This window comes from Brachyistius frenatus, unplaced genomic scaffold (genome assembly GCF_029030835.1).
Source record: "Brachyistius frenatus isolate BFR_SWC_R1_liver_20210118 unplaced genomic scaffold, ASM2903083v1 Contig_44, whole genome shotgun sequence".
Taxonomy (NCBI): domain Eukaryota; kingdom Metazoa; phylum Chordata; class Actinopteri; family Embiotocidae; genus Brachyistius; species Brachyistius frenatus.
The window spans coordinates 2,960,276-2,985,102 of record NW_027210643.1 but is presented as its reverse complement, the minus strand read 5'-3'; the positions used below and the strand labels follow the sequence as shown (position 1 = coordinate 2,985,102).

The 24,827-nt window shown below is 44.2% G+C and overlaps 2 protein-coding genes and 2 non-coding genes across 6 annotated transcripts in view; 2 read left to right on the top strand and 2 right to left on the bottom strand.

Annotated features, from left to right (window-relative positions):
• Nucleotides 1–9,638, bottom strand: part of ccdc85cb (coiled-coil domain containing 85C, b) — a 48,841-nt gene extending 39,203 nt beyond the window's left edge. For all 3 annotated transcript variants that reach the window (XM_069703146.1, XM_069703143.1, XM_069703144.1), the window contains exon 1: nucleotides 8,359–9,638. In XM_069703146.1, coding sequence (XP_069559247.1) covers nucleotides 8,359–9,073 — 715 coding nt within the window. In that variant the 5' untranslated portion in view covers nucleotides 9,074–9,638. The remainder of the gene's footprint in view (nucleotides 1–8,358) is intronic.
• A 1,214-nt stretch (nucleotides 9,639–10,852) lies between these two features.
• On the bottom strand, nucleotides 10,853–15,752 carry LOC138623550 (cholesterol 24-hydroxylase-like). Its single transcript, XM_069703135.1, has 15 exons — nucleotides 15,473–15,752; nucleotides 15,299–15,376; nucleotides 14,873–14,954; nucleotides 14,599–14,672; nucleotides 14,349–14,435; nucleotides 13,999–14,137; nucleotides 13,747–13,857; nucleotides 13,495–13,657; nucleotides 13,277–13,342; nucleotides 12,480–12,552; nucleotides 12,319–12,403; nucleotides 11,959–12,069; nucleotides 11,706–11,794; nucleotides 11,124–11,190; nucleotides 10,853–11,031 (listed from the first exon to the last, which is right to left on the bottom strand). The coding sequence occupies exons 1-15, from the start codon at nucleotides 15,619–15,621 to the stop codon at nucleotides 10,882–10,884; spliced, it is 1,524 nt and encodes a 507-aa protein (XP_069559236.1). The 5' UTR covers nucleotides 15,622–15,752; the 3' UTR covers nucleotides 10,853–10,881.
• A 56-nt stretch (nucleotides 15,753–15,808) lies between these two features.
• On the top strand, nucleotides 15,809–15,881 carry trnat-ugu (transfer RNA threonine (anticodon UGU)). The gene has a single exon. It is a non-coding gene; the product is annotated as a tRNA-Thr (tRNA).
• Nucleotides 15,882–16,525: 644 nt separating this feature from the next.
• On the top strand, nucleotides 16,526–16,608 carry trnal-cag (transfer RNA leucine (anticodon CAG)). Its single transcript has one exon. It is a non-coding gene; the product is annotated as a tRNA-Leu (tRNA).
• The last annotated feature ends 8,219 nt before the right edge of the window (nucleotides 16,609–24,827 follow it).

The following is a 24,827-nucleotide window of genomic DNA, read 5'->3' as shown; positions in this document are numbered from 1 at the left end:
CAATGTCACAGCAACCCAAACCAAAGAGCTGACGGGCAGAAAATCCTGATGAACGCCTCGTTCCTCCCAGGACCCCGAAAGGAGCTGATGAAGAGGTGTTCTGTCTCCAAGCTGCTGACTTTTGGCAACCTGGGACCGTTCTACCACCGAAGGTCACTGGGTGTGTTGCATAGACAGAATCAAACTGCTGATGGTGACTTTATGGGTTTTTGTCACCGTGCCACCTGAACCCAGCTTACGCTTTTGAACTGCCTCCCGTGTCGCTCATTTGCATCTTAATCGGATGTTTAGTGCCATCTGATGTGGAACACAGATCAATAAGGGTTGTGCCAGGGGTGCAGTGCTTCTGAATAAAATCAGCCTTAGTGAGTGAAGGGCAGTCTGCCAACAGGGGATAAACAAGGGACATGATGATGTTGCTAAACTGCATGCAAGGCAAGTTTGCCAAAATACTATTTGGTCAAGAAATATGGAGAAGTTTGAGATCAGCAGTTTAAAAATGTTTTCACTTCCCATACAGCAATAAAAGATACATTATGAAAGTTGTACTCGCATAAAGTTTATAGGCTGTTTTTTTTATGATCCCCAACTTTACTGTTGAGTGGAGGCGTTTTTTTTCTTTTTCAGAAAAAAAAAAAAACAAAAAAAAACCACTGCTAAAGATTTAAATAAGGAAGAAGCAGTGGTTATGTAATCATTCAGATGGACCAAAGTGTTGACTTAACTTGTTAGCATCAGATAACGACAACTAAACTCTCAATTGTTTCCACATAGTAGTGATTTGGTTATAAAAATATTAAACAGAGTTCATGTCTCCAGCTTGACACTTTGTTATTTAAGTGTGCTCATGAAGAAAAATAAAATGTCTCTTCCTATAAATGACCAAAAAATAACAAATATTGATTGTATAGCATGTAGATAATAAACTATTGCATAGTGGAAATATCCAGAATTCAGAACAGATGAAGTTGTCAGACTGTGGCATGCTGTAATTACCTGTATTAATACAGGAATATATGTTGGAAATATCAGCTTATTACCTGAGAATTTGGTAGCTGCAATTATCAGCTTCTTAAAATAGCACACTTCCATATCTGCAGTGGTATCTTGGGAGGTACTCTTCAGCTCAACCTAACTTCACCACTCCATCCCCGCCACCATCACCAAATATTGCACTCTTTAATTCAATTATTATTATTATTATTATTTTTTTTAACATAATAAAATATGTGATGAGATGATACCATATAATTCTGTCTTAGATCGTATCGTTCAAAAGTATATAAAACAGGTTGATCTCCCTGCACGGAGGTGTGTAAGGACTGTGCAACTCGCACTCTGTTTGTCTCTAATGAGTAATTTCAAAAACGCAAGCACAGCTGACCTCACTGGGACTGACATCATTCTGCACGGGTCAACCAGCACTGAGGCGAACCCATGCCCAAACCTACCCCATCCCCCTTTCCCCGTTTACTTCCCTCCGCTTCAGTGACTCTGAGGCTAGGCGTGGGTGCCGTCCGCTCGCCCCACTGATCATTGGTGTTGCCCTAGCAACTGAGCAACCGAGCCCCTCCAGCAGCCCGCTGCCCAACGATACTGAAAAGAGGGACATCCACTGAGATCACCACAGAAGTAGAGGGAGACGCAGACAGAGGAAGATAGAGACAAGTGACTTTTAAGGAAACACAACGTTAGCTTGACACGGAGCAGCTCCACTTTCATAAACTCTCATAAAATGTCAGTGATGGCCACACAAACATAAAGCATCCCGGACTTGTTGAAAAACTTTTTGATCTGTTAAAGGCCCCGGCATTAGATCTCCAAGCCAGTCTAACGTCTGCGTGTGTGGAAGACTCATATCGGCTGTATAACCTCATTCTGTCGGCTGGGTGCCGTGTTGATGGGAATGAAAGGACAGCGGATCAGGCTGCAGGTTCACAGAAGTTGTGAGAGGCGGCTTGCAGATGGGAGGGAGAGTGAAAAGACTGGAGAAGTCTGTCAAAAAAGCAGGGAGGTAAAAGTTCAACAAACAAACAAAAAAGTGACCCAGAGACAGACGCTTCATTCCTTTCCCATCTTCCTGTTCCTGTTTCCATGCAGTGTCATTCCTGCTGTGTCACAAATAGGAGAGAGACCTACTTACTCTTTTGTTTATTCAGGAATGCGGGACATCCTGACAGGCCGGCTTTTCATTGACAGGACACAGCTGAGAGTTCCCCCTGTGGCTCTCTCTCCCGTGTGTGTGTGTGTGTGTGTGTGTGTGTGTGTGTGTGTGTGTGTGTGTGTGTGTGTGTGTGTGTGTGTGTGTGTGTGTGTGTGTGTGTGTGTGTGTGTGTGTGTGTGTGTGTGTGTGTCTGCTACATTATCTGTGTTATCAGTCGACCAGGGCTCACACAGATAGACAGTGTGCCGGGAAACGCCAGCCAGATATTCCCTGAGAACTCCAGGTGAACTCTCACGCTTGTACCTGGTGCAGCTGGGGTCGGTAGAAAATTTGTGTTTTAAAAAAAGTTGAAATATCAACCATGATGAAAGGGAATTTATACGGTCTAATTATTTCTAAAAGGAGTAATTTGCAAACCACAAACCAAAACACTTAAACAAATTATACACAATTTCCACAAGAAGTTTTTACAATACTCGATGTTGATAAGACCGCAATCTTATCAACTCTGGCAACAACAATAACGTCAGAGTTGCAGTTGCAGTTTAGCTGCCAAGAGCAGCTGCTCCCCTTCCTTTTTTCTAAGTTTGACTCCACACCATGGAGGTGAAAAGTACAAATGGCCATGCAGGGGAGAGGTTATGAGAAACCGATTGAGCATCTTGGAACACAGACACATGAAAGTGAGTGTGGACAAACAGGATACCAGCGATAGAAACATCCCATTCTAGCTCAGGCACCTTTTTTTAGCCCCACTGATACGCCTTGATAGACTTGAAACAACAGCCGAGAGGGAAACACCATTGTGTTGTTGATCTTCTGGTTTCCTTTGAAACAAGAAAGCAGAGACTGTCTCAGACTGACTGAGGTATAATTAACTAACCACACAAGAGATACTGAAAACCTGACTTTGATTCTTTGTCATTACAGGTGACCCTAATAGAAGTTTTAATTCAATACTGCTGTCAAAAAATAATAATAAAGGCCTTAAAAGGTTGATCATTGTGAGCTGATTGATGAAACCCCTCACAGGCCACTTCAGTCACACATGAACATCTAGATACTGACTAAATGGTGTTAGCGTGATGAAACCCAGACACATACGTACTGGTGGCCAAAAGGGAGGGCTGGTTCTGCAGTTTCATTGTGAGCTTTTAGGTCATGCCACTCCCCAAGGGTAAAAAGGAAAGGAAACTGAAAGGAGAGAGTGAGACACTGGTGAGAAAAGCCTGGAAATGAGACAGGGGAATAGTTCACACTCTCTGCGGCACCTCATATATTAAGGCACGGGCACACACAAAGGGGGCCAGGTGCTAAGGACCGCAGTTTAAACACACAATTTCATGACTTCTCAGCGAGTTAATTAGGATTCATTTGAACCTAATTTGAGCCGAAGCGGGTTGGTTTGCAGGGTGACTCAGAAGCAGGAGTTCTTAGGAGCAGCACAGTTTGCTCAAGAGAACAGGAAACCAAGGAAAGCAGTCTTCTTTGGCATGAAACAGAATATATATAGAATGTGAGGTAACGCCTTAATGAAGATCTGATGAGTCTTAATCTGCAGTGATTCACAAACCCGTCCGACTGGTTTTTTTTTTAAAGAGCCACATGCAGCTGAATGGGCCGACGCACTGGGTAGTGACAAGAAAAGTAAGACAGTTTTGTGGTGAACTACTGTAGTTGTACTGTACTTTTCCTCCCCTCCTTCATGTTTTGTATGTCAGGGTTGTACAGTATTTCACTCAAACCTTTTAATGAGAAAGGGAAGAAAAAAATAAATAAATAAATAAATCTCTCCAAACTAACAAGCTTGCTAACTACATGCTTGTCAGGTAGCCAGCTCATTAGTTCAGTTGTTAAGAGGACAAAGTTCACTCCGTTTATTCAACGGGCATATTTGTTCTGTCAACTCGCATCTCGTAATTGTCTGCAAATTAGTCCTCTTTTGTGGTTCATACTCTCGCAAAGGAGGTTAAATTAAAAAAAAAAAAAAAAAAAAAAAAGAGAGAATGGTGCTAACAAACTAGGACCCTCCAGCAGTATGTTCCTTCAAATGACAGGACCATAGAGATGGTTACCCAACAGCGGTGACCAATTTTACCGATCCGACCGAATTCCCTTAAAAGGAGCAGGAGTGAATCAATTTCCCCGGTGTGACCAAGTCTTTATGTATGGGAAGAAGGTCACTGTAAGCTTTTCAGTAATCAAGGCATCCAGCATTTCAGCATACTGTTGCCAGCAGTGGGAAGAAGTTTGGCCCTGGCACACATGGTTAAGAAACAAACATGCACATACCAGACCTTGTGAATGTAAGCCTCGGTCGCAGCATAAATGTGCTCGAACCGGTTACCCCGGCACAGCTGCGGACTGAAACCAGGGCGTTTTCACATCTATAGTCTTGTTTGCTCTGGTCTGAATCAGCTGATGACTTTGTAAACCTGGAGTGGTTTCCCCTTAGGGTGGTTGCCCAATACACAAGAGAACCAAAACATGCAGGGGTGTAAACCAGGTGAGAACGTTCACTCCGCTTATTGGTCAGTTGCGTCCCGGACAGGAGCGAGAAATGAAGTCCAGGAAGAAGGTCCCGTGTTCTGGACTAGGACTATGACAGCAGAAAATGAAATGCACTTGAGGAAAGCTCTTGGAAAATATAGCTTTGCACTTTACAAATAAGACACACTGTCATCAGACGACCGAGCAGAACAAGGAAGTTAATAATGAGCACGTTTAGCTCAACCTTGCAGCATGTGCCTGGTGGTTGGTTCATATCAACGTTAGAGTACAATGTCTCCAGGAACCAACCACTGCACCGCTCATTTGGGACCGGAACGAGACCACCTACTCCTCTCAAGATTCTCGATGCCGTTGTTCTGGACTACACTTGAGTGTGTGTGTTCACGTCTGCTCAAATGAATCGCACCAAAAGGGAAAACCGAACCAAACGATGTCCAAACACCCAAAATCCAATCTTTTACCACACTGCATTAGTGTAGAAGTGTACGCGCAATGACCTTACCGCCGTTGATAATATTGGGGAGATCATAAAGGGGGAGGGATTGGTAACTTTATGACAACTCTAATCCACTGCACTGACACATTTTTTTTGCTGATGGATCTTTAAATGTTACAAGGAGCCAAATATGATGATGTTAGCTTGACTTTTATCATTTTTCAGGCTCCATTAGAGTCCGAGAGAACGTATCCTCTGGCTTATTTAGGGTGCTTTATCTACTGAGATAGAAACACTGTTCCTGAAAGCCATTGGCAGCTAAAAGACCAGGGGGATGTTTGAGGATCTGTTAAAGTTCAATGAGCATTATTGCAGAAAAAGATCTCTATGGGTTCATCTGGACTATGTCAAAGCAGCGTTTCGCTGTCTCACTCGGCCACTTTTGTTTAAAGCTCACACGGCTATACTCCATCTGTGTGGCACTCCAAAGAGGCCTAATGCAGGTTCTCTGTGACAGAATCATATTTCAGCCGGTCTTTGAGTGGAATTGGGTTCCAGACCACCAAAAGTGAATGCAGACATTGAGAAGTCTGGAAATAGAAGTCACTGCTGTGGGTTATGAACCACAATGCATAGTCGTCAATGCAGCCCCCACTGCTTTATCTTTTTTTTCCCTCCTAAACAGAAGTCTTCGCTTTCCTCACACTTCTACGGCACTCACACCGTCCAAGTAAAAACACACACACACACACACACACACACACACACACACACACACACACACACACACACACACACACACACACACACAGACGGCCTATATCCACAAAAGAAGAGGGGAGTGTGTGTGTGTGTGTGTGTGTGTGTGTGTGTGTGTGTGTGTGTGTGTGTGTGTGTGTGTGTGTGTGTGTGTGTGTGTGTGTGTGTAGGGGGGAAGGGGGGTCAGCTGTGTCAATGCACAAGAAATTCAATTAAGCAGACAGCGGGATGTCTCCGAAACCCAACCTCCTTTGAGCTCAATATGCCCCCCTCCCCAACGGTCCCCACCACTCCGCTCCCAAGTTTCCCAGCCAACCCCTTACCGCCATTCAGCCACTCCCCCCAACACCACCAAGACCCACTGAGGGCCCTTTGCTAGACCCCCTTTCATTCACTGCTCTCCCAGTGCCTCTTTTGCCTCCAAAGAGATGGGAATCGTCTGCCTACTTTTGAATTAGCCAAAATGGCAAACATTTCTAACTTGACAGAGAAGGTATTAATCACGAGCATCTACCTTCAGGAAGTTTGTTAGTCTTCCACACACCAAACTCATTTCATCCACCTCCTCCTCTTTCTGTGTGTGTGTTTGGCAACCAGACAGATGCTCGTCATTTAGCACTTGAGTGGCAATCCTCGAGCTTGTCTCCCAAATGCCCAGGGGATCCAGTGGCATTTGGGACAGCATTACAATAAAGCCACTCAGCAGACCTCACAGCACGGGCAGATCTGACCTCGCAACATGGTCACTCCACTCGGATTTCAACCAGCCAATAGAGTAAATCTGTGCCGGCGAAGAAGACTATTTTCTTACTAGTCTGGCATGTAGATGCCCGAGTCAAATTAAATCTTCTATCCGTGCGAGGTTTTGAGAATTATTTATCGAGAGGAGTGACGAAACACCTGTTTGATCTGCAAGCTTCCGAGTGCAGGAATCCAACTTGTGTAATTAGTAAATGAGTCTTACTTTGTTGTTGTTTTTACCCAAGGACATCTCAGGTCATGTCAGTACCGTTACTTTTTCCACGGAGCCGAGTACAATTACGTGAAACCCGGAAAGATTTGTGATCCTCGGCTTTGTTTAGGGGCCGGACAGCATCGATCTCATCACCGATGCATTGGTTTTAACAATGCAATAAAATGAAGCTGGCCTTTCCCGTGCCACGCGTGTACGTGTATATCACTGTGAGTGATGAACATACTGATCCTGAGCCTCAGGGGCACACGATGTCACACACATCTAGCGAAACAGCAGCTTAGAGATGCGCTCGGTCGTTGCAGGCACAATATTGATGTTACATAAAGACATGCAAACACCACCCAAAATGTTGCGTGGACGTGTGTGTGTGTGTGTGTGTGTGTGTGTGTGTGTGTGTGTGTGTGTGTGTGTGTGTGTGTGTGTGTGTGTGTGTGTGTGTACTTCCAGACTAAGGGATCCCTCGCCCCCCCCCCTCCCCCCCTCGTGCATGCTGCCATCCTTTTGTATTTGTTTCCTTCACGGTTTTCACAGCACACAATTCCAGGAATGTCCGATGGATAACGTGACCCATGTGATCTGATTTGCTCTGAGCTCCTACACGCTGCTGCTGTTGCCCTGTCCTTGTAAATCAGGGTAGAATGAAAATAAAGTTTCAGCGAGATGGAGGATTTTTGAAAACAGAGTTTATTCCTCTTGCCAAACAGATCATGGTGAGCCCATGTGCTAGTTAAACGGGGCTTAGTGTGCTCCTGTTCCATCATGGCATTTTCATCCCCACTTGCAGCTTTCAGCCATGTATTTAGGTCTTAAAAACAGGGACATTGATTTCTGGTACCCTGCCATGCATTTCAAACGGGCCCTAAGCAGACATGAGTGCTCTTCCAAAAACAAGAGACAACAATGATAATCAGCAAACGACCCCAAAAAGAAAAAAAATATATTCGCTTGAGCCCCCTATAAAAGCTATTAAGATAAGTCCTCCTCCTTGAGAACCGTGAGTGCAGTGACCTAAATCAGTGCAGACACAAACGATGGGGCAGCGTGGGACTGAAATGGCCACTTAGGGATGCTCTGTGTGTGTGTGTGTGTGTGTGTGTGTGTGTGTGTGTGTGTGTGTGTGTGTGTGTGTGTGTGTGTGTGTGTGTGTGTGTGTCTCACATAATCACCCCAATCAAGACTTTACAGTGAGGTTAAGCCAAGACCCCACCACACTCCCACCCCACCCCTGTCTGTGTTAATCCTTCACAACAATTCTGATCAGCATATGCTGTCAGTGCAATCATGCTACAAAGCCTGACTGCAGGCCTATTAATCTATGAGCAGTGAAGCCAAGAGGAGGGACACGGACGTAATCAGTGTTAAATGAAACTACAGGGCCAAAAAGCTTTTATTTTGGAACTTGTCAATGGCCTGATCGGTGTGATTTTGGGGGCGTGGGGGCCTGTCTTAAGTCTCAATGCAGTTTTTGACAAACAGGTGTGTTTACACAGGTTGCAGAGTTCGTGTACTCACCATTGAGTCCATTGGGGATGCTCCTGTGGTGGTGCGGCGCCGACAGGTCATCCATGGACCTCCTCATGGTGGGGCCGGTCTTACTGCTCTCCGAGGGCTTGTGTATGTGGTTGTGATTGTGGTGATCTGGGCTTCCAGCACTACCCGTGCTGGACGTGCTACTCCCGTCTCCGACATCCCTGATGGTGCCGGTGCCCCCGTTCATGTTGGTCAAACTGGACTGACTGTCTATGGAGCTCCTGGACCCTGCCCCGTTCCTCTCCTCGTCCAGCATGAAGATGATCTCCTTCAGTTCAGAGTTCTCCCTCAACACAGTGTCCTGGTTGGCCTCCAGCTCCTTCAGCTTCATCATGTAGGTGCCCACTTCCTTCCACATGGCACTGGCAGTGTAGCGGCCGAATCGTTGCCACTCCCGGGACAGCTTCTTGCCCTTCTGTCTGTCGTCGTCCAGGAAGCAGCACAGCTCCCGGAGCTCATGGTTATCATCCTGCAGCTTCTGGTTGATCTCCTTCAGGCTCCGGATTTCGTGCAGGTGCACCTGCAGCCGCCGGTTGATGTCTTTCATCATGTTGCCATGCTCGATCATCAAGTTCATTTTCTCGCCGTCAACCCTCCTTAATTTCCTGAGCAGGTCGTCTTTGCTGCACCGCAGCAGCTCCTCGTCCGTCAGCTGGCTCAGGTCATCCTTCGGCCCCTCGGACGGATTTTTAGCCATGACTATCTTGGCTCGAGTCTCGGTTCCTTTACACGGCGGCTGGAATTTAACTGTCAAAACTCATTTAACCCAACCTCAATTCCGGAATTGTGTTGAAATACGAATACATTGTCCAAAATCAGAAAAGTATCGTTACGGCTCGATCTTCAACAGGCCGATCATGAAAAGGAAAATATTCGTGTGATGCTGTGGCAGCCCGCGCATGAACTAAAAATGCCCTCGCTGATCTGGTCAAAGAAAAGCCTTGGTTAAAAACAACTGTTGGTACTCACATTCCGTCAATAACGCACACGCATCATGTAAAATCGATCAACAGAGATTTCCATTCAGGTTTTGGTCCCAGGCGCCGAGTCCTGTCAGCACAGCACACCGCGTCCCATCGCAATGTGAGCCGTCGTCGCTGGACATCACTCCATTCAAATGATGGAAAAACCCTAAAGTCACAATAACCTCCTAATTTTACGTGAATTAAACCTTAATTCTGCGCAACACAGCTAACGTTCGAGTAAACGCGCCACCTCCAAAAAGCTGACTTTGTGACCGGAGGTGCTCCGGGACGCGTTTTTTGCCGTCAACAACTCCTCCTCGTATAAAAACCTCTTTTACTGGCGTGCTGTGTTCGGGTGGACGGAGGGCTCAATCCTCTCCACCCAGCCTGCTCGGAATTAACAGCGGACACCTCCTCCTCCTCCTCCTCCTTATCCAAACACTCGGGTTTGAAATCATTCAAGAGGATTTCGCCCAAGACGGCCAATCAAGGCGTAGGAGAGAAGTGGGCAGCAGGTAGATGAGAAACGCGGCGCAGCCTCAGCAGACGCAGGCTCGGCCCTCTTAAAGGAACAGTCCCACGAGCTCCGGACAACACGGAACAACTGGGGGGGGGGGGGGGGAACCCACATTTCATCACAGCAGAGCACTGGGGAATAATGGCTCAAGCCTACTTCGTTTTTAGGAAATATTCTACCGTTACACTTATTTATTTAAAAAAAAAAAAAAAAATTTAAAGTTGCTTGTTCTTCGTTTTTCTTTGCACGTCGATATCCTTTAAAGTTTTTGAAAAGCTACTTAAAATGGTTTCTTTATTCATATTTGAGCAGAAAATAAACTGCGCTGTGGAATTTGTCCCGGTATTTCAAACGAAAAATCACCTTATCCCTAAAAAAAAACAATAATGAACGCAGCCTTTGACTACAACCTGATTCACCACTTAATGACCTGATCTTATTACAAACTATGAAAACAAACACTTTAAATGACGTCAAAACCACTGACAGCATTTGAGTGTTAATTCTCCGAAAACTGTGGTTGAACAGGTGCGTATGTAAGGTTAATTGTAAGGGCACAGCGCCCCCGTGTGGACACTGTCAGTCATGGCCAAAACAGGGCAGGTTGAGAAGATTAAAAAAAAAAAAAAATCATAAAATCACACTTTCTTAGCGGCGGTTTATTTGAATTTGCATGAACATTTTTACAATAGTGTTATAGTCACGAAAAGGTTGTGTGTTTTAGTGGTTATGGAGAAGTAAATACACTGAAAAAAATATATTTTACTTTGTCTTCAATATTATAAGGATAAAGCAATAATCACATTAATTTCCTATTAATATACTTTGTATTTAATTCAAACATGATGCTATTTCCTTTGCAATTTATCTGAATAATTAACAGAAATAAAAGCGTTTTGTAGCATAAAGGGCTTTTAGCTGCGGCAGAAGTAGAGCTCCAATCAATACGCTAGGCTAAGCAACCCATTTTCATGGATTATTATGTTTTTTTCCCCCCCTTATATTATGGTACTTTATGAGCATTTATGTTTTGTACTTCCTGTGTCTGACATAGCACACCACGCCACTCTTCGGCCTGAGCGTGCCAGTGTCCAGGATGTCAAAGGTCTGCCCCGGGAGAAGGGTGAAGTCGAACCTCTGGAGGAGCTTTGCCATCACCACTTTGGCCTCCATCTGAAAACACACCCACCGCCGACTCAGGTCAGTCAATGTGTTCGTGTGTGTCGTCGGTCTATGTGTCGATCGACGTCTTGGGTGGCACCCACCTGAGCAAAGTTCTTTCCCAGGCATGCGCGTGGCCCGAGGGCAAAGGGGTAGTAGCAGTAATAAGGCCTAAAGCAGATAAGAGACAACTTCAGTTACTGCATGTCCTTCTTTTATCTGCGATAATGATGGTTTATATAACATGTTAGACCAGTAGGCATGGGGGGAAGCTGTACAGCATACTATTTTCTGTGGCAATACTCTGTCAATACACAGACAGCAAATATCTATTTTATATCTATATTTTATTGCATAGATAAATACATAAAGTTAGTAGGTTGGTCAGTGTGTCTGCTTGACAATCCCATTTTGCTCCAATAAAAATGATTGAAGTCAGATGATCAGACTGTAAACTTTTTATTTTTTATAAAACAGATGGTGACAAAGTTTTCCTTCGGAGACATAATTTGCAGTTGATAAAAGCTGCTAAATCACAAAATAGATTTCTGCAACACTTAACATGTTTGTCTGTAATTACATGTTTAACACCACAGTAATATTGTATCATGACTTGGGTATCGTGGTAATGTGGTATCATTTGGCCTTTGGTAACTGTCCTGATGTGAAAACTGTGAGCTACTTACTTGGGAGCGTCTGGGTGAAATCTGTCAGGATCAAATGTCATTGGGTCCTTGAAGAACTTGTCCATTCTCCCAGACACGTAGCTGCTGAACTGAATTGCAGAACGATTCATTTCACGCGTTTTATCGAAAGTATTGTTTGAAATACTTTGCAAGTAATCTAAGAAAAGTATTGTTTTGTTGTGTGTGTCCTTTACGCATAGAAAACAGAAAGTCACTTCCTGTTTTTGCGCTACAAACGTATTCAATGACTCACAAAAGCGGTGAATCCGGCAGGTACGTGGATCCCATCAATGACAATGTCTTGCGGAACCTCCCGGGACGTTCCCGGAGCTGTCGGGTAAACTCTCAGAGTCTCTTTTAGCACCTGGGGGACAGTTACAATGTGACATGTACAGTACATCTTTGGTCAGTTTCTTTAACGAAAGAAAAAGAGATCAGTGAGTAATCCTGGTTCTTATCGTGTTATCTGCAGATGGAGCTTTTCCTCATAAAGATAACAACAAGACTTGTTAGTTACCTACCAGTGAATGCATAAATGAACGGGAGAGTACAATTCACTCTGGACACGATAAAAAGAGTTGAAGCAAAATATTTGCATCTTCACAGAGTGTACCTGTGACAGGTAGGTCAGCTTCCCCAGGTCATCATAGCTTATCTCCTGTTTCATCCCGATGACATCGTCCACCTCTTTCTTCACTCTGAGAAATAAAAGTACAACTGAAGAAAACATCGTTCACTGGATATACCATGAATCATTGCGTTATTACTTCTTACTTCTCCAGGATATCAGGATGTCTTGCAAGCTCCATGATGCAGAAAGCCAGCTGATTGGCTGTGGTTTCTTGCCCTATGAAATGTTACATTTCATACAAAAAGAGATCATCACCTTGAAACACACGACGAACACTAACGAGGTTGTATTCTTCGTCTCAAACTTAAAATGTGGGTCTTAAAAGACCAGTTCACTTTAAAAAAAAAAAAAACTATGAAATGTACAACACATAATGAGCTTACATTACAGTAGTAATAAGATCAATACAAGGAAGCATCGGTCAACAGTTTCTGTCTATGCAGATGAGGTCTATGTTAAAGTGGAGTAAAATCAGAGAAGTGAGACTGAGATGGTTTGGACATGTGGGGGGTTGCCGGGTATAAAAGGGAGGAAAGATGCTGAGAATGGAGCCATAAGGCAAGAAGAAAAGAGGAAGGCCAGAGAGGAGTTTTATGCATGTGATGAGGACGCGCAGGCGGTCGGAGCGACAGAAGAAGATGCAGAGGAGGAGAGTTGGAAATGCATGATCTGCTGTGGCGACCCCGAACAGGAGCAGTCGAAGGAAGAAGAGGAAAAAAGAAAAAGTAGAAATTGGAAAATAATATTTTCCTCCACCTGACAGTGGCCTGCTACGAATGCACGCTGAAACTGACGACTGGTTCACACTCTTCACAAGTTTCAGTCGAACTTTTGGGTTAAATGTCCCTTTAACACAGTTGCCTTCCTTTGTGCCACAGAGGAAGCCTGAAGTTTATTTTACAGCATTTCACACGTCGAAGTAGAAACAGCGGAGACTCACCCGCAATGAAGAACGTCACAAAATTGTCCAACATCAACTCCTCATCCTCTTTAGTCATGCTTTCCTCTGAAATAACACAGAAATGGACATGTAGACTCATAATATCGCTCTTATCTACTTTACTTTATGTAATCCACATATAACGTGTGTAAATGAATTCACTGACAACTGCGGAGCTGTGAGTGAAACCTGTCTGTGAACTTCAGGGAGAGCACAACCTTTGCCAGCAGTTTTGATGATCTGCGTGAGGATGTCCTTGGGGACGTCATCGCCGTTGTGCATGGCAGTCTTTCTGTCGTTGATCCACTGAGCTCCAGTACTGCGCAGCAGGCGGCACGATTCCCTCACTTCATTGATGAACGCTCGGTTCTTTGGATTGAACTGGAAATGAAGATTGAAAGTTATAAGACGTAGCTGTTAACAAGGTTTTCGTCGTAGATACTCTGTATTAACCAACCCTTAAGTAGTACCGCAAACAAAGTGTCTCTGATATAGTGCACCATCCCTTTCAAACACGTCTCGATGGCTTTAGGAAAAGGAGATGTGTTCGTCAGGAGGTCCAAACTCACGCCAAAAGCAACCTGAGTCATCAAGGAAACAAACACGTGAATATGTATCAACAGAGGAACAATGTGATTCAAACTTTTGTTTTAAACTGGTGCTTTCTTCCCAATTTCGAAAAATGTGTTGGATTAACAATAACAATGACGATGACACAATACCTTAGCAATGACATCGAGAGTAACACAGTTGACAAGATGGAGCATGTTGGCTTCTAATTCACGATCAGCCACGTCTGTCAGTTTATCCATCAGCTTCTCTGCCCTCTCATTGAAGGTGCCCATCAGACCTCTCAAATACCTGCAGGTAAGGACAGTGTTAGAAAGAGGGACAGAAAATCCAGGACATACCGACAGAGATTATGTAATTGGACGCTGTTGCACAGAAGAAACCGAGGAAAAGTTTCCCACAATCTGAACAGGATCTATGATGATAATAAAAACTGGATATAAAGTAAAGGTTAAGCATATTGTCCATTCTGGTTTATTTTTGTGATAACTGTATAACTCACAAGCTGCTGAACGCAGGGTCCATGATGCGACGCTGTTTATACCACAGCTCATGATTCTGTGCTGTTACAAGGCCGTTCCCCAAGAACCTTGAAGAGAGACGGGTCAGAGAATACTTTGAAAATAAGGTTGGTAAAGATTTGACATCACAAAACAGTGATGATTTTTACTCTATTAAGCTGGAAAACAAAACAAACAAAAAACGTGGTACACTATCAACTGATGTATAGAGTATGAAGTTTGATAATTTACCGTTGACCAAACAGGTTGAAGAGTCTTTTGTAGAGGAATTTATCCTTGGGGTACTTTGGGGACATCAGGATTTCCTGAAACCAGAACAATTAAAACAAGTTACATTGAAAGTCAGCAAGATTTCAAATCGTATGAGGAATTATGTTCATACACTGACTGATAAGGTCAGTAGATGGCACTGATGTGCTATTGTGTCACATGCAGGAATTCGTGTCGGTTAATGTGTGCACTTTCACACTGTTTCTTGTGCAATGCTTATGCAACATGTGTTTACCTTGGTTGCCTCTGGGCAGGTCACACACAACAAGCCATAATGTAGGGCATTTATCCGGTAAACAGGTCCATAAGTCTCAGCCCTGTCAATTGAAAAACGAATTACAAATGTCATTGGAAAAACATGCATTCATTACAATGGCGATTCGACAACTGGAAGTACACTAATAACTAGCGATGTTTGTTATGCAGAGGTGAATTATTACGGAATTAACGATAAATTAGAAACATGAAAACTGAAATTGAAAAAGAAACAGCATGCATATATGGAAACTGAGCTATCAGCAACTTAGCTTGCTATAGCCTACAATAAAACCAGAGGGTTTTACTGCAGGTCCAACATTATTTTACTTAGTTTGGGAGGACATACTTCGACTAGTTTAAGAGTTTCTCATTTACATACAACAAAAACACCTGCTTAATTTACCATTCCAGAAATTTGTCGTGTATAACTCCCCCATTTTTCATAGTCCTCACAAAGGTTGGTGTATGTCCCAAGAAAAAGCTACGGAGAGAATAAAAACAGTGAGTATGCAACGCATTTGTTTCAGCAAACAAAGAAATAAACATATAAATGTAAACAACGACCGGCTGGATTTACCTGTCTCTCGGTGGCCCGGGTATGTGGTCATATTTCATATGAATGTGTTTAATATACAAGCAGTAACCGAGAAACGCGACGAAAAGCAGAACGAGCAGAAAAATGAGCGCTTGTCCAACTATACTGGAAAGTACGCTGAAAAAAGCCATTTTTGTAGGATAAGCTCCCGAGACGGCAACGTAGTACAGCCGGTTGGCCAGTCCACAGTGATCTTAATGGGTTGGTCGTTCGTCAACTCGTCCCGTACATTGTATTACTTAACATGTCCACATTTACGATCATTACTGGTCTTGAGTAGGTTAAAGATGTGATTACATGCCATGTCGCACCATCGCGGGCTCCATAGCTCAGTGGTTAGAGCACTGGTCTTGTAAACCAGGGGTCGCGAGTTCGATCCTCGCTGGGGCCTGGCGAACAAGACTTTTCAGATTTGTCCTTCTCCGTTTTGACGCCAAGTGAATTTTTCTTGATCTTCTCTGCCGGCGAAATAATTTCCTTTACAACAGCAGCTAGCATTTACAGCGTCTGTATTTTTCGACATTGGCTTTACAACACATGTTTTATTACTTGCTACCTAAAACGTTTTATAGTTAAAGCCCGTTCGCCTTGTCAACAAAAGATGTCACAGCAAAACAGTTTTCAACAACTTTTTCACATTACACTAAGTGTTGGGATCAGTCGTTTATAACCAGAAAACAAATGTGTGGGTAAAAGTAGACTGAATCAGACTTTATCACTGGCAGACTGTGACTCATGTAATGACACAGTTTTTAAAATATAAATGTCACTTATCAGGAATATTCTTTATACCATAGCAAAGTTAAAGATTTGTATTGTCCAAGTTGCCTTGATCATGTCCACTGGCCCAAAACCTACATCTTTTAAGGTAGTTTGCACATAAAGACATTAAAAAAAATATCGTGGCATCTGGCAATACAGATTAATAATGGACGTTAATGGAATTTAGTCTGCGGTAAGGCACTTAAAAAGCGATCAATTTAACCGGTCGGTCTGACCGCTGTAAAAAGTGTGTGTTTTTTATATTTGGGTAGAGTCAGGATGGCCGAGCGGTCTAAGGCGCTGCGTTCAGGTCGCAGTCTCCCCTGGAGGCGTGGGTTCGAATCCCACTTCTGACATAAATTATTGTTACAGCTGGTGCTGGTACGCAATAAGGTCAAATGGCATTTTTTTCAACATGTTCATTGTGCCTGCCGTGCTGTGGACAGGGTGAACCACCAGGTAAAGGCAAATCATAAAAATGAAAAGTTCACTTCAGAGTTTGGAAAACTAAGATTTAAAGATCTCAGCTTCTCAGCAATGAGAAACTGCATCGGTGAAACCAAGGACGATAACAAACCCATGCAACCTATTGGACATGAGACATTGTTTAGTCAGATGTTAAATGACCCAATTTTACCGGTCAGTCATACTTTTTCTCGTAGGAAGTAAAATAAAATGTCGACCTCAACAGATAAAGAGTTGTCGGTGCTACTCAGCTAATGATATGGCACATTTATCACACAGCCTCCAAACTGTGAGGGATCCCACGTTTATTGATAGTGTGGTCAAATGTGATTAGGTTCTAATGTCACCTACTGTCCCTCATTAACACACAAATGAGGAAATAAGAAGTTAAATGCAGACTTGCAGAATAATAATAATTATAATAAGAATAAGAATAATAATTGACTTCCAGATAAATCATTATTTACTTCATTTTAATACAGTTACTCAATCAACTTGTCCATGTTCATGTGCTTTTGTGTCATGAACATTTTACTGCCAAGGTTAAATAAATATGAGAACCTACACAATGAATATTGAACCGACATCACTAACTCCACCAGATGGTGCACTTGTAAGAGAAGATGTTAAAAGTTTGAAATATTACAACAAGAGTGACGATTCATTTTGGGAACTTGTTCTGTAACGTATACTGTCCTGAAACCAAACGCAACACTTGACAGCTGTCAATCATAATGACTCATGAGACACTAAAACGTCTACCACGCCTCCCCCTTCATGCGACTTTACATCCGACGTATGAAGCGTCATGAACCGTTCTTATGTGTAATATGCGGCTAAAACCGGAGGTCGAAATGTACAGAAACGTACAAGCGCTTGTGAGACCAATGCGTTCCTGCTGCGTCTACTTCATGAAGCAGAAGTCGTCCTACGTGGTTTCACTTTCACGGTATGACGCAGAGGTTGGTTTTGAGTTTTCACGACTTTTGAAAACTCGGAAGTAAATCGCGCCGCCTCCCGCAGCGGAGTTCATCGCTCCCCAATCGGCGTCTGCAAAGACTCGAATAGGATCGATACGCAGTTGGATGCAGCTCACGCATCGGATCCCCTCGGCTGGATGAAGCAGGAAGCCTCCCTCCGTCTGTGCGATTACACTCAATCTCCGGGAGCACCGGAAGAACGCGGTAATCGAGTCGGCGCACGGACGGGAGTGATCGGCTCAGCGATGCAGATGGACATTGTGAATCGAATACACACCGATGCTTGCTCGCGTAAATGTATGAGCTGAACATGAAGCGCACTCTGTAGTGATTTAAAAAAAAAAAAAAAAAAAAAAAATGTGGGGGGGGGGATGTGTCTAAGGAAGCGTGAAAGTTGTTGCTTCAACTCTCATAAATTGGTCTGACTGCCAGCTGCATTAGCCTGAACAAGCGATCTATTTATAGGAGGGAATGTCCATATGATGAAAAGATGAATCTGAAGACGTGATCTGACTGCTTTTTAAGCAAGTATACTTTCAGCTCACACACAGTTAATGTTCTTCTGGCTGACACGAAGCCATGAAAGCAATGAAGTTGCAAGTGTGATGTATAAACACATAAATACTGTAGGATTTTTTTTTTTTTTTTTTTTTTACATGGTACACCAGGCTGTTGATCTCCCTTTTAGTCACAGTGTGTGAGGTGAAATCATCAACAGAAATAATTCAAATCTACACTGATGCCTCCAGTCCATTTTTCAGGTCAAAGGTTACACAGAAAGTAAAGTATGATTTCTAGGACAAATTGGAAAATTGTAATCATGTCTGTATCGATAGTGTCATTCTTATTTAACCCTGCAGATCAACTAGAGGAGCTCAGCTATGTGAATAAATGTGACTAAACATGAGCAGCTCTCGAACGCTTCAATTCTGTCAAAGTAGCTTTTAGAGGAAAAAAAAAAAGTTCGGGGATCCTTAGTTTAAAACATACAAAATTAACTCAACCTATTCATCAAATGTAAAGATACAGCAATACATTAAACGTCTTTGGATTATTTCTCTTACACACGACAAACAATGAATTGAGTGAATAATAAATCTTGAACAAAATAAGCAGATTGATGTGTTGTGAAATAGTAATAAATGAGTATAGAAAGCTGATCTGGTGAAACAATAGTATAGTATAATTTAGTATAGTATACTTTAGTATAGTTTAGTATAGTATACTATAGTATAGTAGCTATAGTATAGTATAGTAGCTATAGTATATTATAGTATAGTATAATATAGTATAGTATAGTAGTATAGTATAGTATAGTTTAGTATAGTATAGTACAGTATACTATAGTATACTTTAGTATAGTTTAGTATAGTATACTATAGTATAGTAGCTATAGTATAGTATAGTATAGTATAGTATAGTATAGTATAGTATAGTATAGTATAGTATAGTATAGTATAGTATAGTATAGTATAGTATAGTATGGTATGGTATATTAGCTATAGTATAGTATATTACAGTATATTACAGTATAGTATAGTATAGTATAGTATAGTATAGTATAGTATAGTATAGTACAGATAGTATAGTATGGTATAGTATAATATAGTATAGTATAGTACAGATAGTATAGTATAATATAATGTAGAGATAGTTTGACAAAATGTGAGAAAATAAATTCTCCAAAACTTTTCAAATATGAAATTATGACTGAATTATGAATTTATTAAGACTGCAAACAAAAGTTAGAGATCTCAGACTACCTGCTGTAGTTCAGGCAGAGTAGCAGGAAGGGCTGAGTGTGTACTTAGTATCGTTGACCAGCAGGTGGTGCTCTTCATCAGTTCCTAATGTTTCCAGCATTCTACCACTTCTGTGCCTTCTCCTTGTTAAACTAAGCTGAGGGATCACCACACCGGCCAGAAAAGACGAGGGTTTTCTGGTTTCCAAACACGCCTGCGTGCTGCACATTCAAACACTGAGTGTTTTGGTTCGTGTCATTTCCTGCGAGACGAGATCACATATTCTGATCTCAGGCGTCCAAGAATCCTCATCTGACCTAAAACGGCAATTTCGGCCTGTCTGTCCGCTACGATCCAGACACTTCTACCGCTGCGGACACTTCATACCTGCACATATTGTTCGAAATAACCTTCAAGCTTGTCTGCATTCTTATCTTAAAAAGAACGAGCAATCATATTTTTTGGTCCGGGGTCTTGGCTCTGTGTAAGCGCTGCAGGCTAGGGGCTGTTTGATGTTGTTATGGCTGGCCGGCTGCCGCCTCAGTACTACAGGATCTGCAGGCCCCCCTCTCATGTCCAAAGGTATTGTGTTGGCTGTTCTTGTGATTATATTATCAACAGAGAGAGCGAGAGGGAGAAAATTAAGACTCCCACTGGACACGAGTAAACAAACAAAAGTTTGTAGAGTCTGGTTCATTCAAAGAATGTCAGCTATTCAGACTCCTCCGAGGATATTGATGTCCAGCGTCGGGATTACCATGCTGAATATTGTTCTTGCTCGATAAAACAATTTGCCTGCGCTCGGTTTGCGAGAGAGACGAGAAGCACGCCAAATATTAAACAGGAGACGTCCCAAACAAAAAAAAAAACACACGACGTTCTCGTGATAAGACGGCTGCTCACGCAAATCAAGGTGAGGCGATAATGTCCGCGGTCACCGCCGGACGTGACCCTCTCAGCCACGCTCGGGGCGGCCGTCGTTGGTCGGTCCGTTGAGACACCGCTTCGGCTCGGGCCAATTTATTAAAACTGCGACGCCTCGGTGTGAACACTTGTACATAAACTGATGAGTCATCCATTTTCAATCCCCAGATTTGACCTCCAGTGCCACCACGGGGTGTTTTTCAGTTAAATAGTCCCATCGCTTATTGAGCGGATTTCCATGAAGATTTGTACCGACAATCACGGCGACCGGAGGACGAGTCCAACACGCTTCGTTGATCGCCTTCCTTTTCTTCTTGCGCCACTTCTTTTTTTTTTCTTCCTGATCCATCCGTCCAACCAACCTCCTTGCGTGGACTGCGTCGCTCTTTGTACTTCCTCACACGACCTCCTTATTTGACCCCGGCCGTACGAGGCCGGATTCAAAAAGTTGCGGGGTCGGCAGCAGCACCCGAGCTGCCCACATTTCTGCGACCGCCGGTGCGTGCCTATCTGCAATCTCTCCTCAAACTTGACGCGCATTGAATTTGGAGTCAAATGTCTGGGGAACCAAAAAAAAAAAAGAAGCGTCGAGGAGCCCGATTTGATGAGTTTTGGCGGGGTGCGCACCAACGATTGCGGTGAGAAACCGGCACGTCGTGCAGGTGTGCCGTCGCCTGATTCGTGGCGCGTTTTCCCTCAGAACGTCACGGTGGAAACTCTTGTGTTGACAGTTTGTCCCCGGGGGAGCCGATTCTTGGCGCACAGCCCCGCAAAAAGTAAAAGAGAACCCCGCCCGGTTGCGTTCCCGACCCGGTGCGCCTTTTTCAGTCTTGGACAGCGATGTTTGGGCCCCCCTCTGAACTAAAGACACGGCGTCCGGCTCGTTGCTTCATGGCAGCACGCGTTCCGACGCATTTCAAGTCTCGGTCGCTGATTTGACACAAAATTGAACGTCCGCGGAGAAACCCGGCCAAAGTGTCCCAGACCGGTGGTCCCAGCAACGACGCGTCACTCGGCTGCTGCTGTTGGCCGAGCCGCAAAATGTGCATTTTCACCGCGCAGCGGTAGCAGTCTGAGGACATTATGATCCCCTGAAACAAACAACAGTGTTCATAACATTCCTCTGCTAAACGGCGCTCGGTGACGTTCGTCGGAATGCAAAAACAAATTAGAATTAATCTGCACGAGCGTGGACCGTCAATCAATTCCCTTATCGAAATGAATTATGACCAAAATCTGGGACTAAACAACATAAAACTGCAATTGACTTTAAAGTACCTTTAAAAATGCTGCGCGCTTTTTTTAAATTTTTTATTTATTTTTTGTGAAGTCGTTGCCACCTTATAAAACGTATACAATCTCAGTCAACAGTAAAACTGCACGATTTCTCTCAACACGACCACACAGTCATATTAGCCAGCAACGCTCATTTAGCTAAATTACCTTGTACGGCATGGCAAATTAAACTCGACAAACACTCACCGGAGAACGAATTAAATTAAAATGGCCCACTTTGGGACCGTTTTTGTTCCGAAACGAACCTCTTCACTGACTTTTATTTTTATTTTTTTTATGTACTTTTTAATCCATGTTGTTAAAGTCCCTACTGCCTCGCTCTAATCTCCCTCTCTCTCTCTCTCCGGGGAACTCTGCCGCCGCTTTTTTTTTTTTTTTTTTTTTTTTCCCTTGCTGGGACTGAAATGGCTACTGCTACTGGGGAAAAGACTGAAAAACACCGGGGTTATTATTTATTATTATTATTATTATTATTAATCTGAGTGGGTTTGAGCGGGTTTCACACTTTGAGACCGGCGGGTTTTCTCAAGGATCGCCCACCTGTCAGAATAGAAATACACAACCGCCACTTGTTGTCGAGTGTTATTCATACTTTTAACTCCTCCGGGTTCCCCCCCCCCCCCAATTCTTGTCTCAATGGGAGGCTCCCTTGTGAGATTAGTCTTGCTGATCATCTCAGGACAAGGCCCTTACTGTGTGTCAAGCTGGTCAAGGAATGGGATAATTCGAGCTCCGGATAATCCATAAAATCCACCAGCATTCTTATAGAGGCAGAGCTGCTAAAGCATGTGTAAGGGTCTGTTCGCGTGCATCAGCATTCGGTTTGCTGTGTGCGCGCGTTTTCCGTGCCTTCACTGAACCCTTGTCCGCCTCTGCGTGGGTGTATGTTTGTTTGTGTGGCGCTGCCCTCATCACAAGCGATCGGCGGCGGGGAAGGGTGCGGGGAGGGGGAGGGGAGGGGGGGGCGTGGGACGACGGCAGCCTGCGACGGGAGCAGCGAGGCTGTGAAGAGGCCGCGCTGTTTGCAGGTCGACCAGCCCGCCGCAGCGCACCCAGAGGAAATCTCATGTTCCTGCCAGCCTACAAAAAGTAAACAGATCTGTAACCACCGAGGGCTGGCACCGGGCCGGGGCCACCGAGCACTATAACTACAGGAATGAAAATCGCACAGCGCACACATTCACTTGGCTCAAACGAAGGTGCAGCGGAGGAGCGTGCGCTGGGGAATTTTTTTTTTTTTTTTTTTTTTTTGGACGGCAGTCCGGCCTTCTCGCGTTTTGGGCTTCGTTCAAATTGAAAATACAATCATTCCGTTCAGCTCGTACTTCTGTCGAACCGCGACGCTCTCCCCTCAGCGACGCGGTGCGCACGCCCTCCGTGAGCTGCGAAGTGTATTCGGCCGGTTTAAAAACAACAACAACAAAAAAAAAAACACACAAAAAAAAAAATAAGGCATCTGCCCGGAAAACTCCTACTTCATTCAATATTACAGATAACATCTCCGAGCCGCAGAGTTTCTGAAACTCTCCCCTCTCTTTTATGTTGCCTTTTCCTCCCTGGTCCGCTCTCTTCCGTTTTCCCTCTCCCCAGCTTTCTCCTCTGTCTGCACATCTGCGGTTATTTATCTGCTATTCTGCGGCAGCAATGTGGCCGACATGTGTCTGGCTTCCCTCCATGCGGCACTCATCTGTAGTCAACCTGGGAGCCGGCGGAGGACCGTGGACAGTCACCCGTAGGGACGGGTAGGTGGATTTCTACATATCCCCGCTGGCTCTGCGCGTAACATCGGCCTGTCATCTTCTAATCGCGGCCCACTTTTGACCAAATGTTCTCTGGTAAATGTATAGCCGTGTTGTTGTTGTTTTTTTGTTCCCCCCCCCCCCCCCTCTCCTCTTCTGGGTCGACGGGAGCAGTCGAGCGAGGGATCGACAGCACGACCGACTGGAATTAGAATATCCGGAGAGGAGTATTCGGACTGCCTAAGCCCGTGGATTTGCATTACTCCGACCTTTGACCTTTTAATCGCAACGTTATTTAATCCTGTGGAAAGAGTATAGCCTCAGACCACACGACGGAAGGCGCAGATCAACCCTCAGTAACCGCAAAGGAGACGGGTTGACGGCGACGGCGGAGGCGCGCGGGAAGGTCACGAGGTTAAACGTTCGTTTCGGCGGCCCGAGCCGTTTTGTCCGACCGGCCGAGAGGAACCGTCCCGCGTGATTTTGACGCTCGACGACGTCTTTTTCTGAATCGACGCGGTTTGAGAAAGCCGAACGGAGTCGATCTCATGAGCCGTTTGATGTCGTCGGTTCAAACGGCGGCTGCGAACATGTGCCGGCAAGATCCACGTCGCCCGATTTGAATCCTGTCATCGCCGGGTTCGGGATCTGTCGAATGTGGGAGAGGTTATTTGGGAAAGAAAATACTGCGGCCGCATTGTCATTACTTCTCGTCAGGGCGGACATTAACTCCCAAAAACCGCAAACGGCATTCGCAGATTACCAAAACCGTTTAACAAGGAGCTCCCCGTCGGCTGTGCTCCGTGGACGGGACTCGCCACAAAATACGGGAAGCGTCCTTTGATGGTCCGACTTTGTATTTGATCATTAAAGCGCTTTTCAAGGAAATAAACATCGATTGTGAAACTACTTTGACATTCGGGGGAGGGAATGAACTTATTTGCCGAGAATTATAGCGATTGAAGCCAATCCCGTCTCCGCTCGACTCCCAGCTCCGGCGTCCGCCGTGACGCACGTGTCCCTTTTTGTTTTTTGTGTTTTTTGGCGTGAAGGTTTTCACAGCCACTCTTGAAAAGTCGACCAAATCAGCGATCGCTTGAAACGACCGAGAGCGATGACATTGAAGTCGAGGATTTGGAGATTTTATTTCCGACCAACAACCCCCCCCCTCCCCACCCCCGTACCCCCCTCTCTAAATGCTGCTTTTTGAAGCCTAATATTTAAATAATAAAGGAATTCTTTTCAGATGGACTGTCGGGTAACTAACAAGAAGAAATGACACCATTACGACTCTTGAAACTTTAATAGGAGTCTATGGAGACAGAACCTTTTTTGGAGCCGACCCACGGCGGCCTTTTGGTGGTGTTGCACTTTAAAGCACTTACGCACTGACCTCGGTTTTTTTTTTTTTTTTTTTTTTTTTTTTGGG

Excerpts from the sequence above, each read along its gene's own strand:
- LOC138623550 (XM_069703135.1), bottom strand. The coding sequence starts at position 15,621 with ATGGCTTTTTTCAGCGTACTTTCCAGTATAGTTGGACAAGCGCTCATT. Across the intron at positions 14,955-15,298 it reads CACGACAAATTTCTGGAATG|GGCTGAGACTTATGGACCTG; the intron begins GTAAATTAAGCA and ends TTCAATTGACAG. Across the intron at positions 12,070-12,318 it reads AGCTGACCTACCTGTCACAG|GTGCTAAAAGAGACTCTGAG; the intron begins GTACACTCTGTG and ends ACTGTCCCCCAG.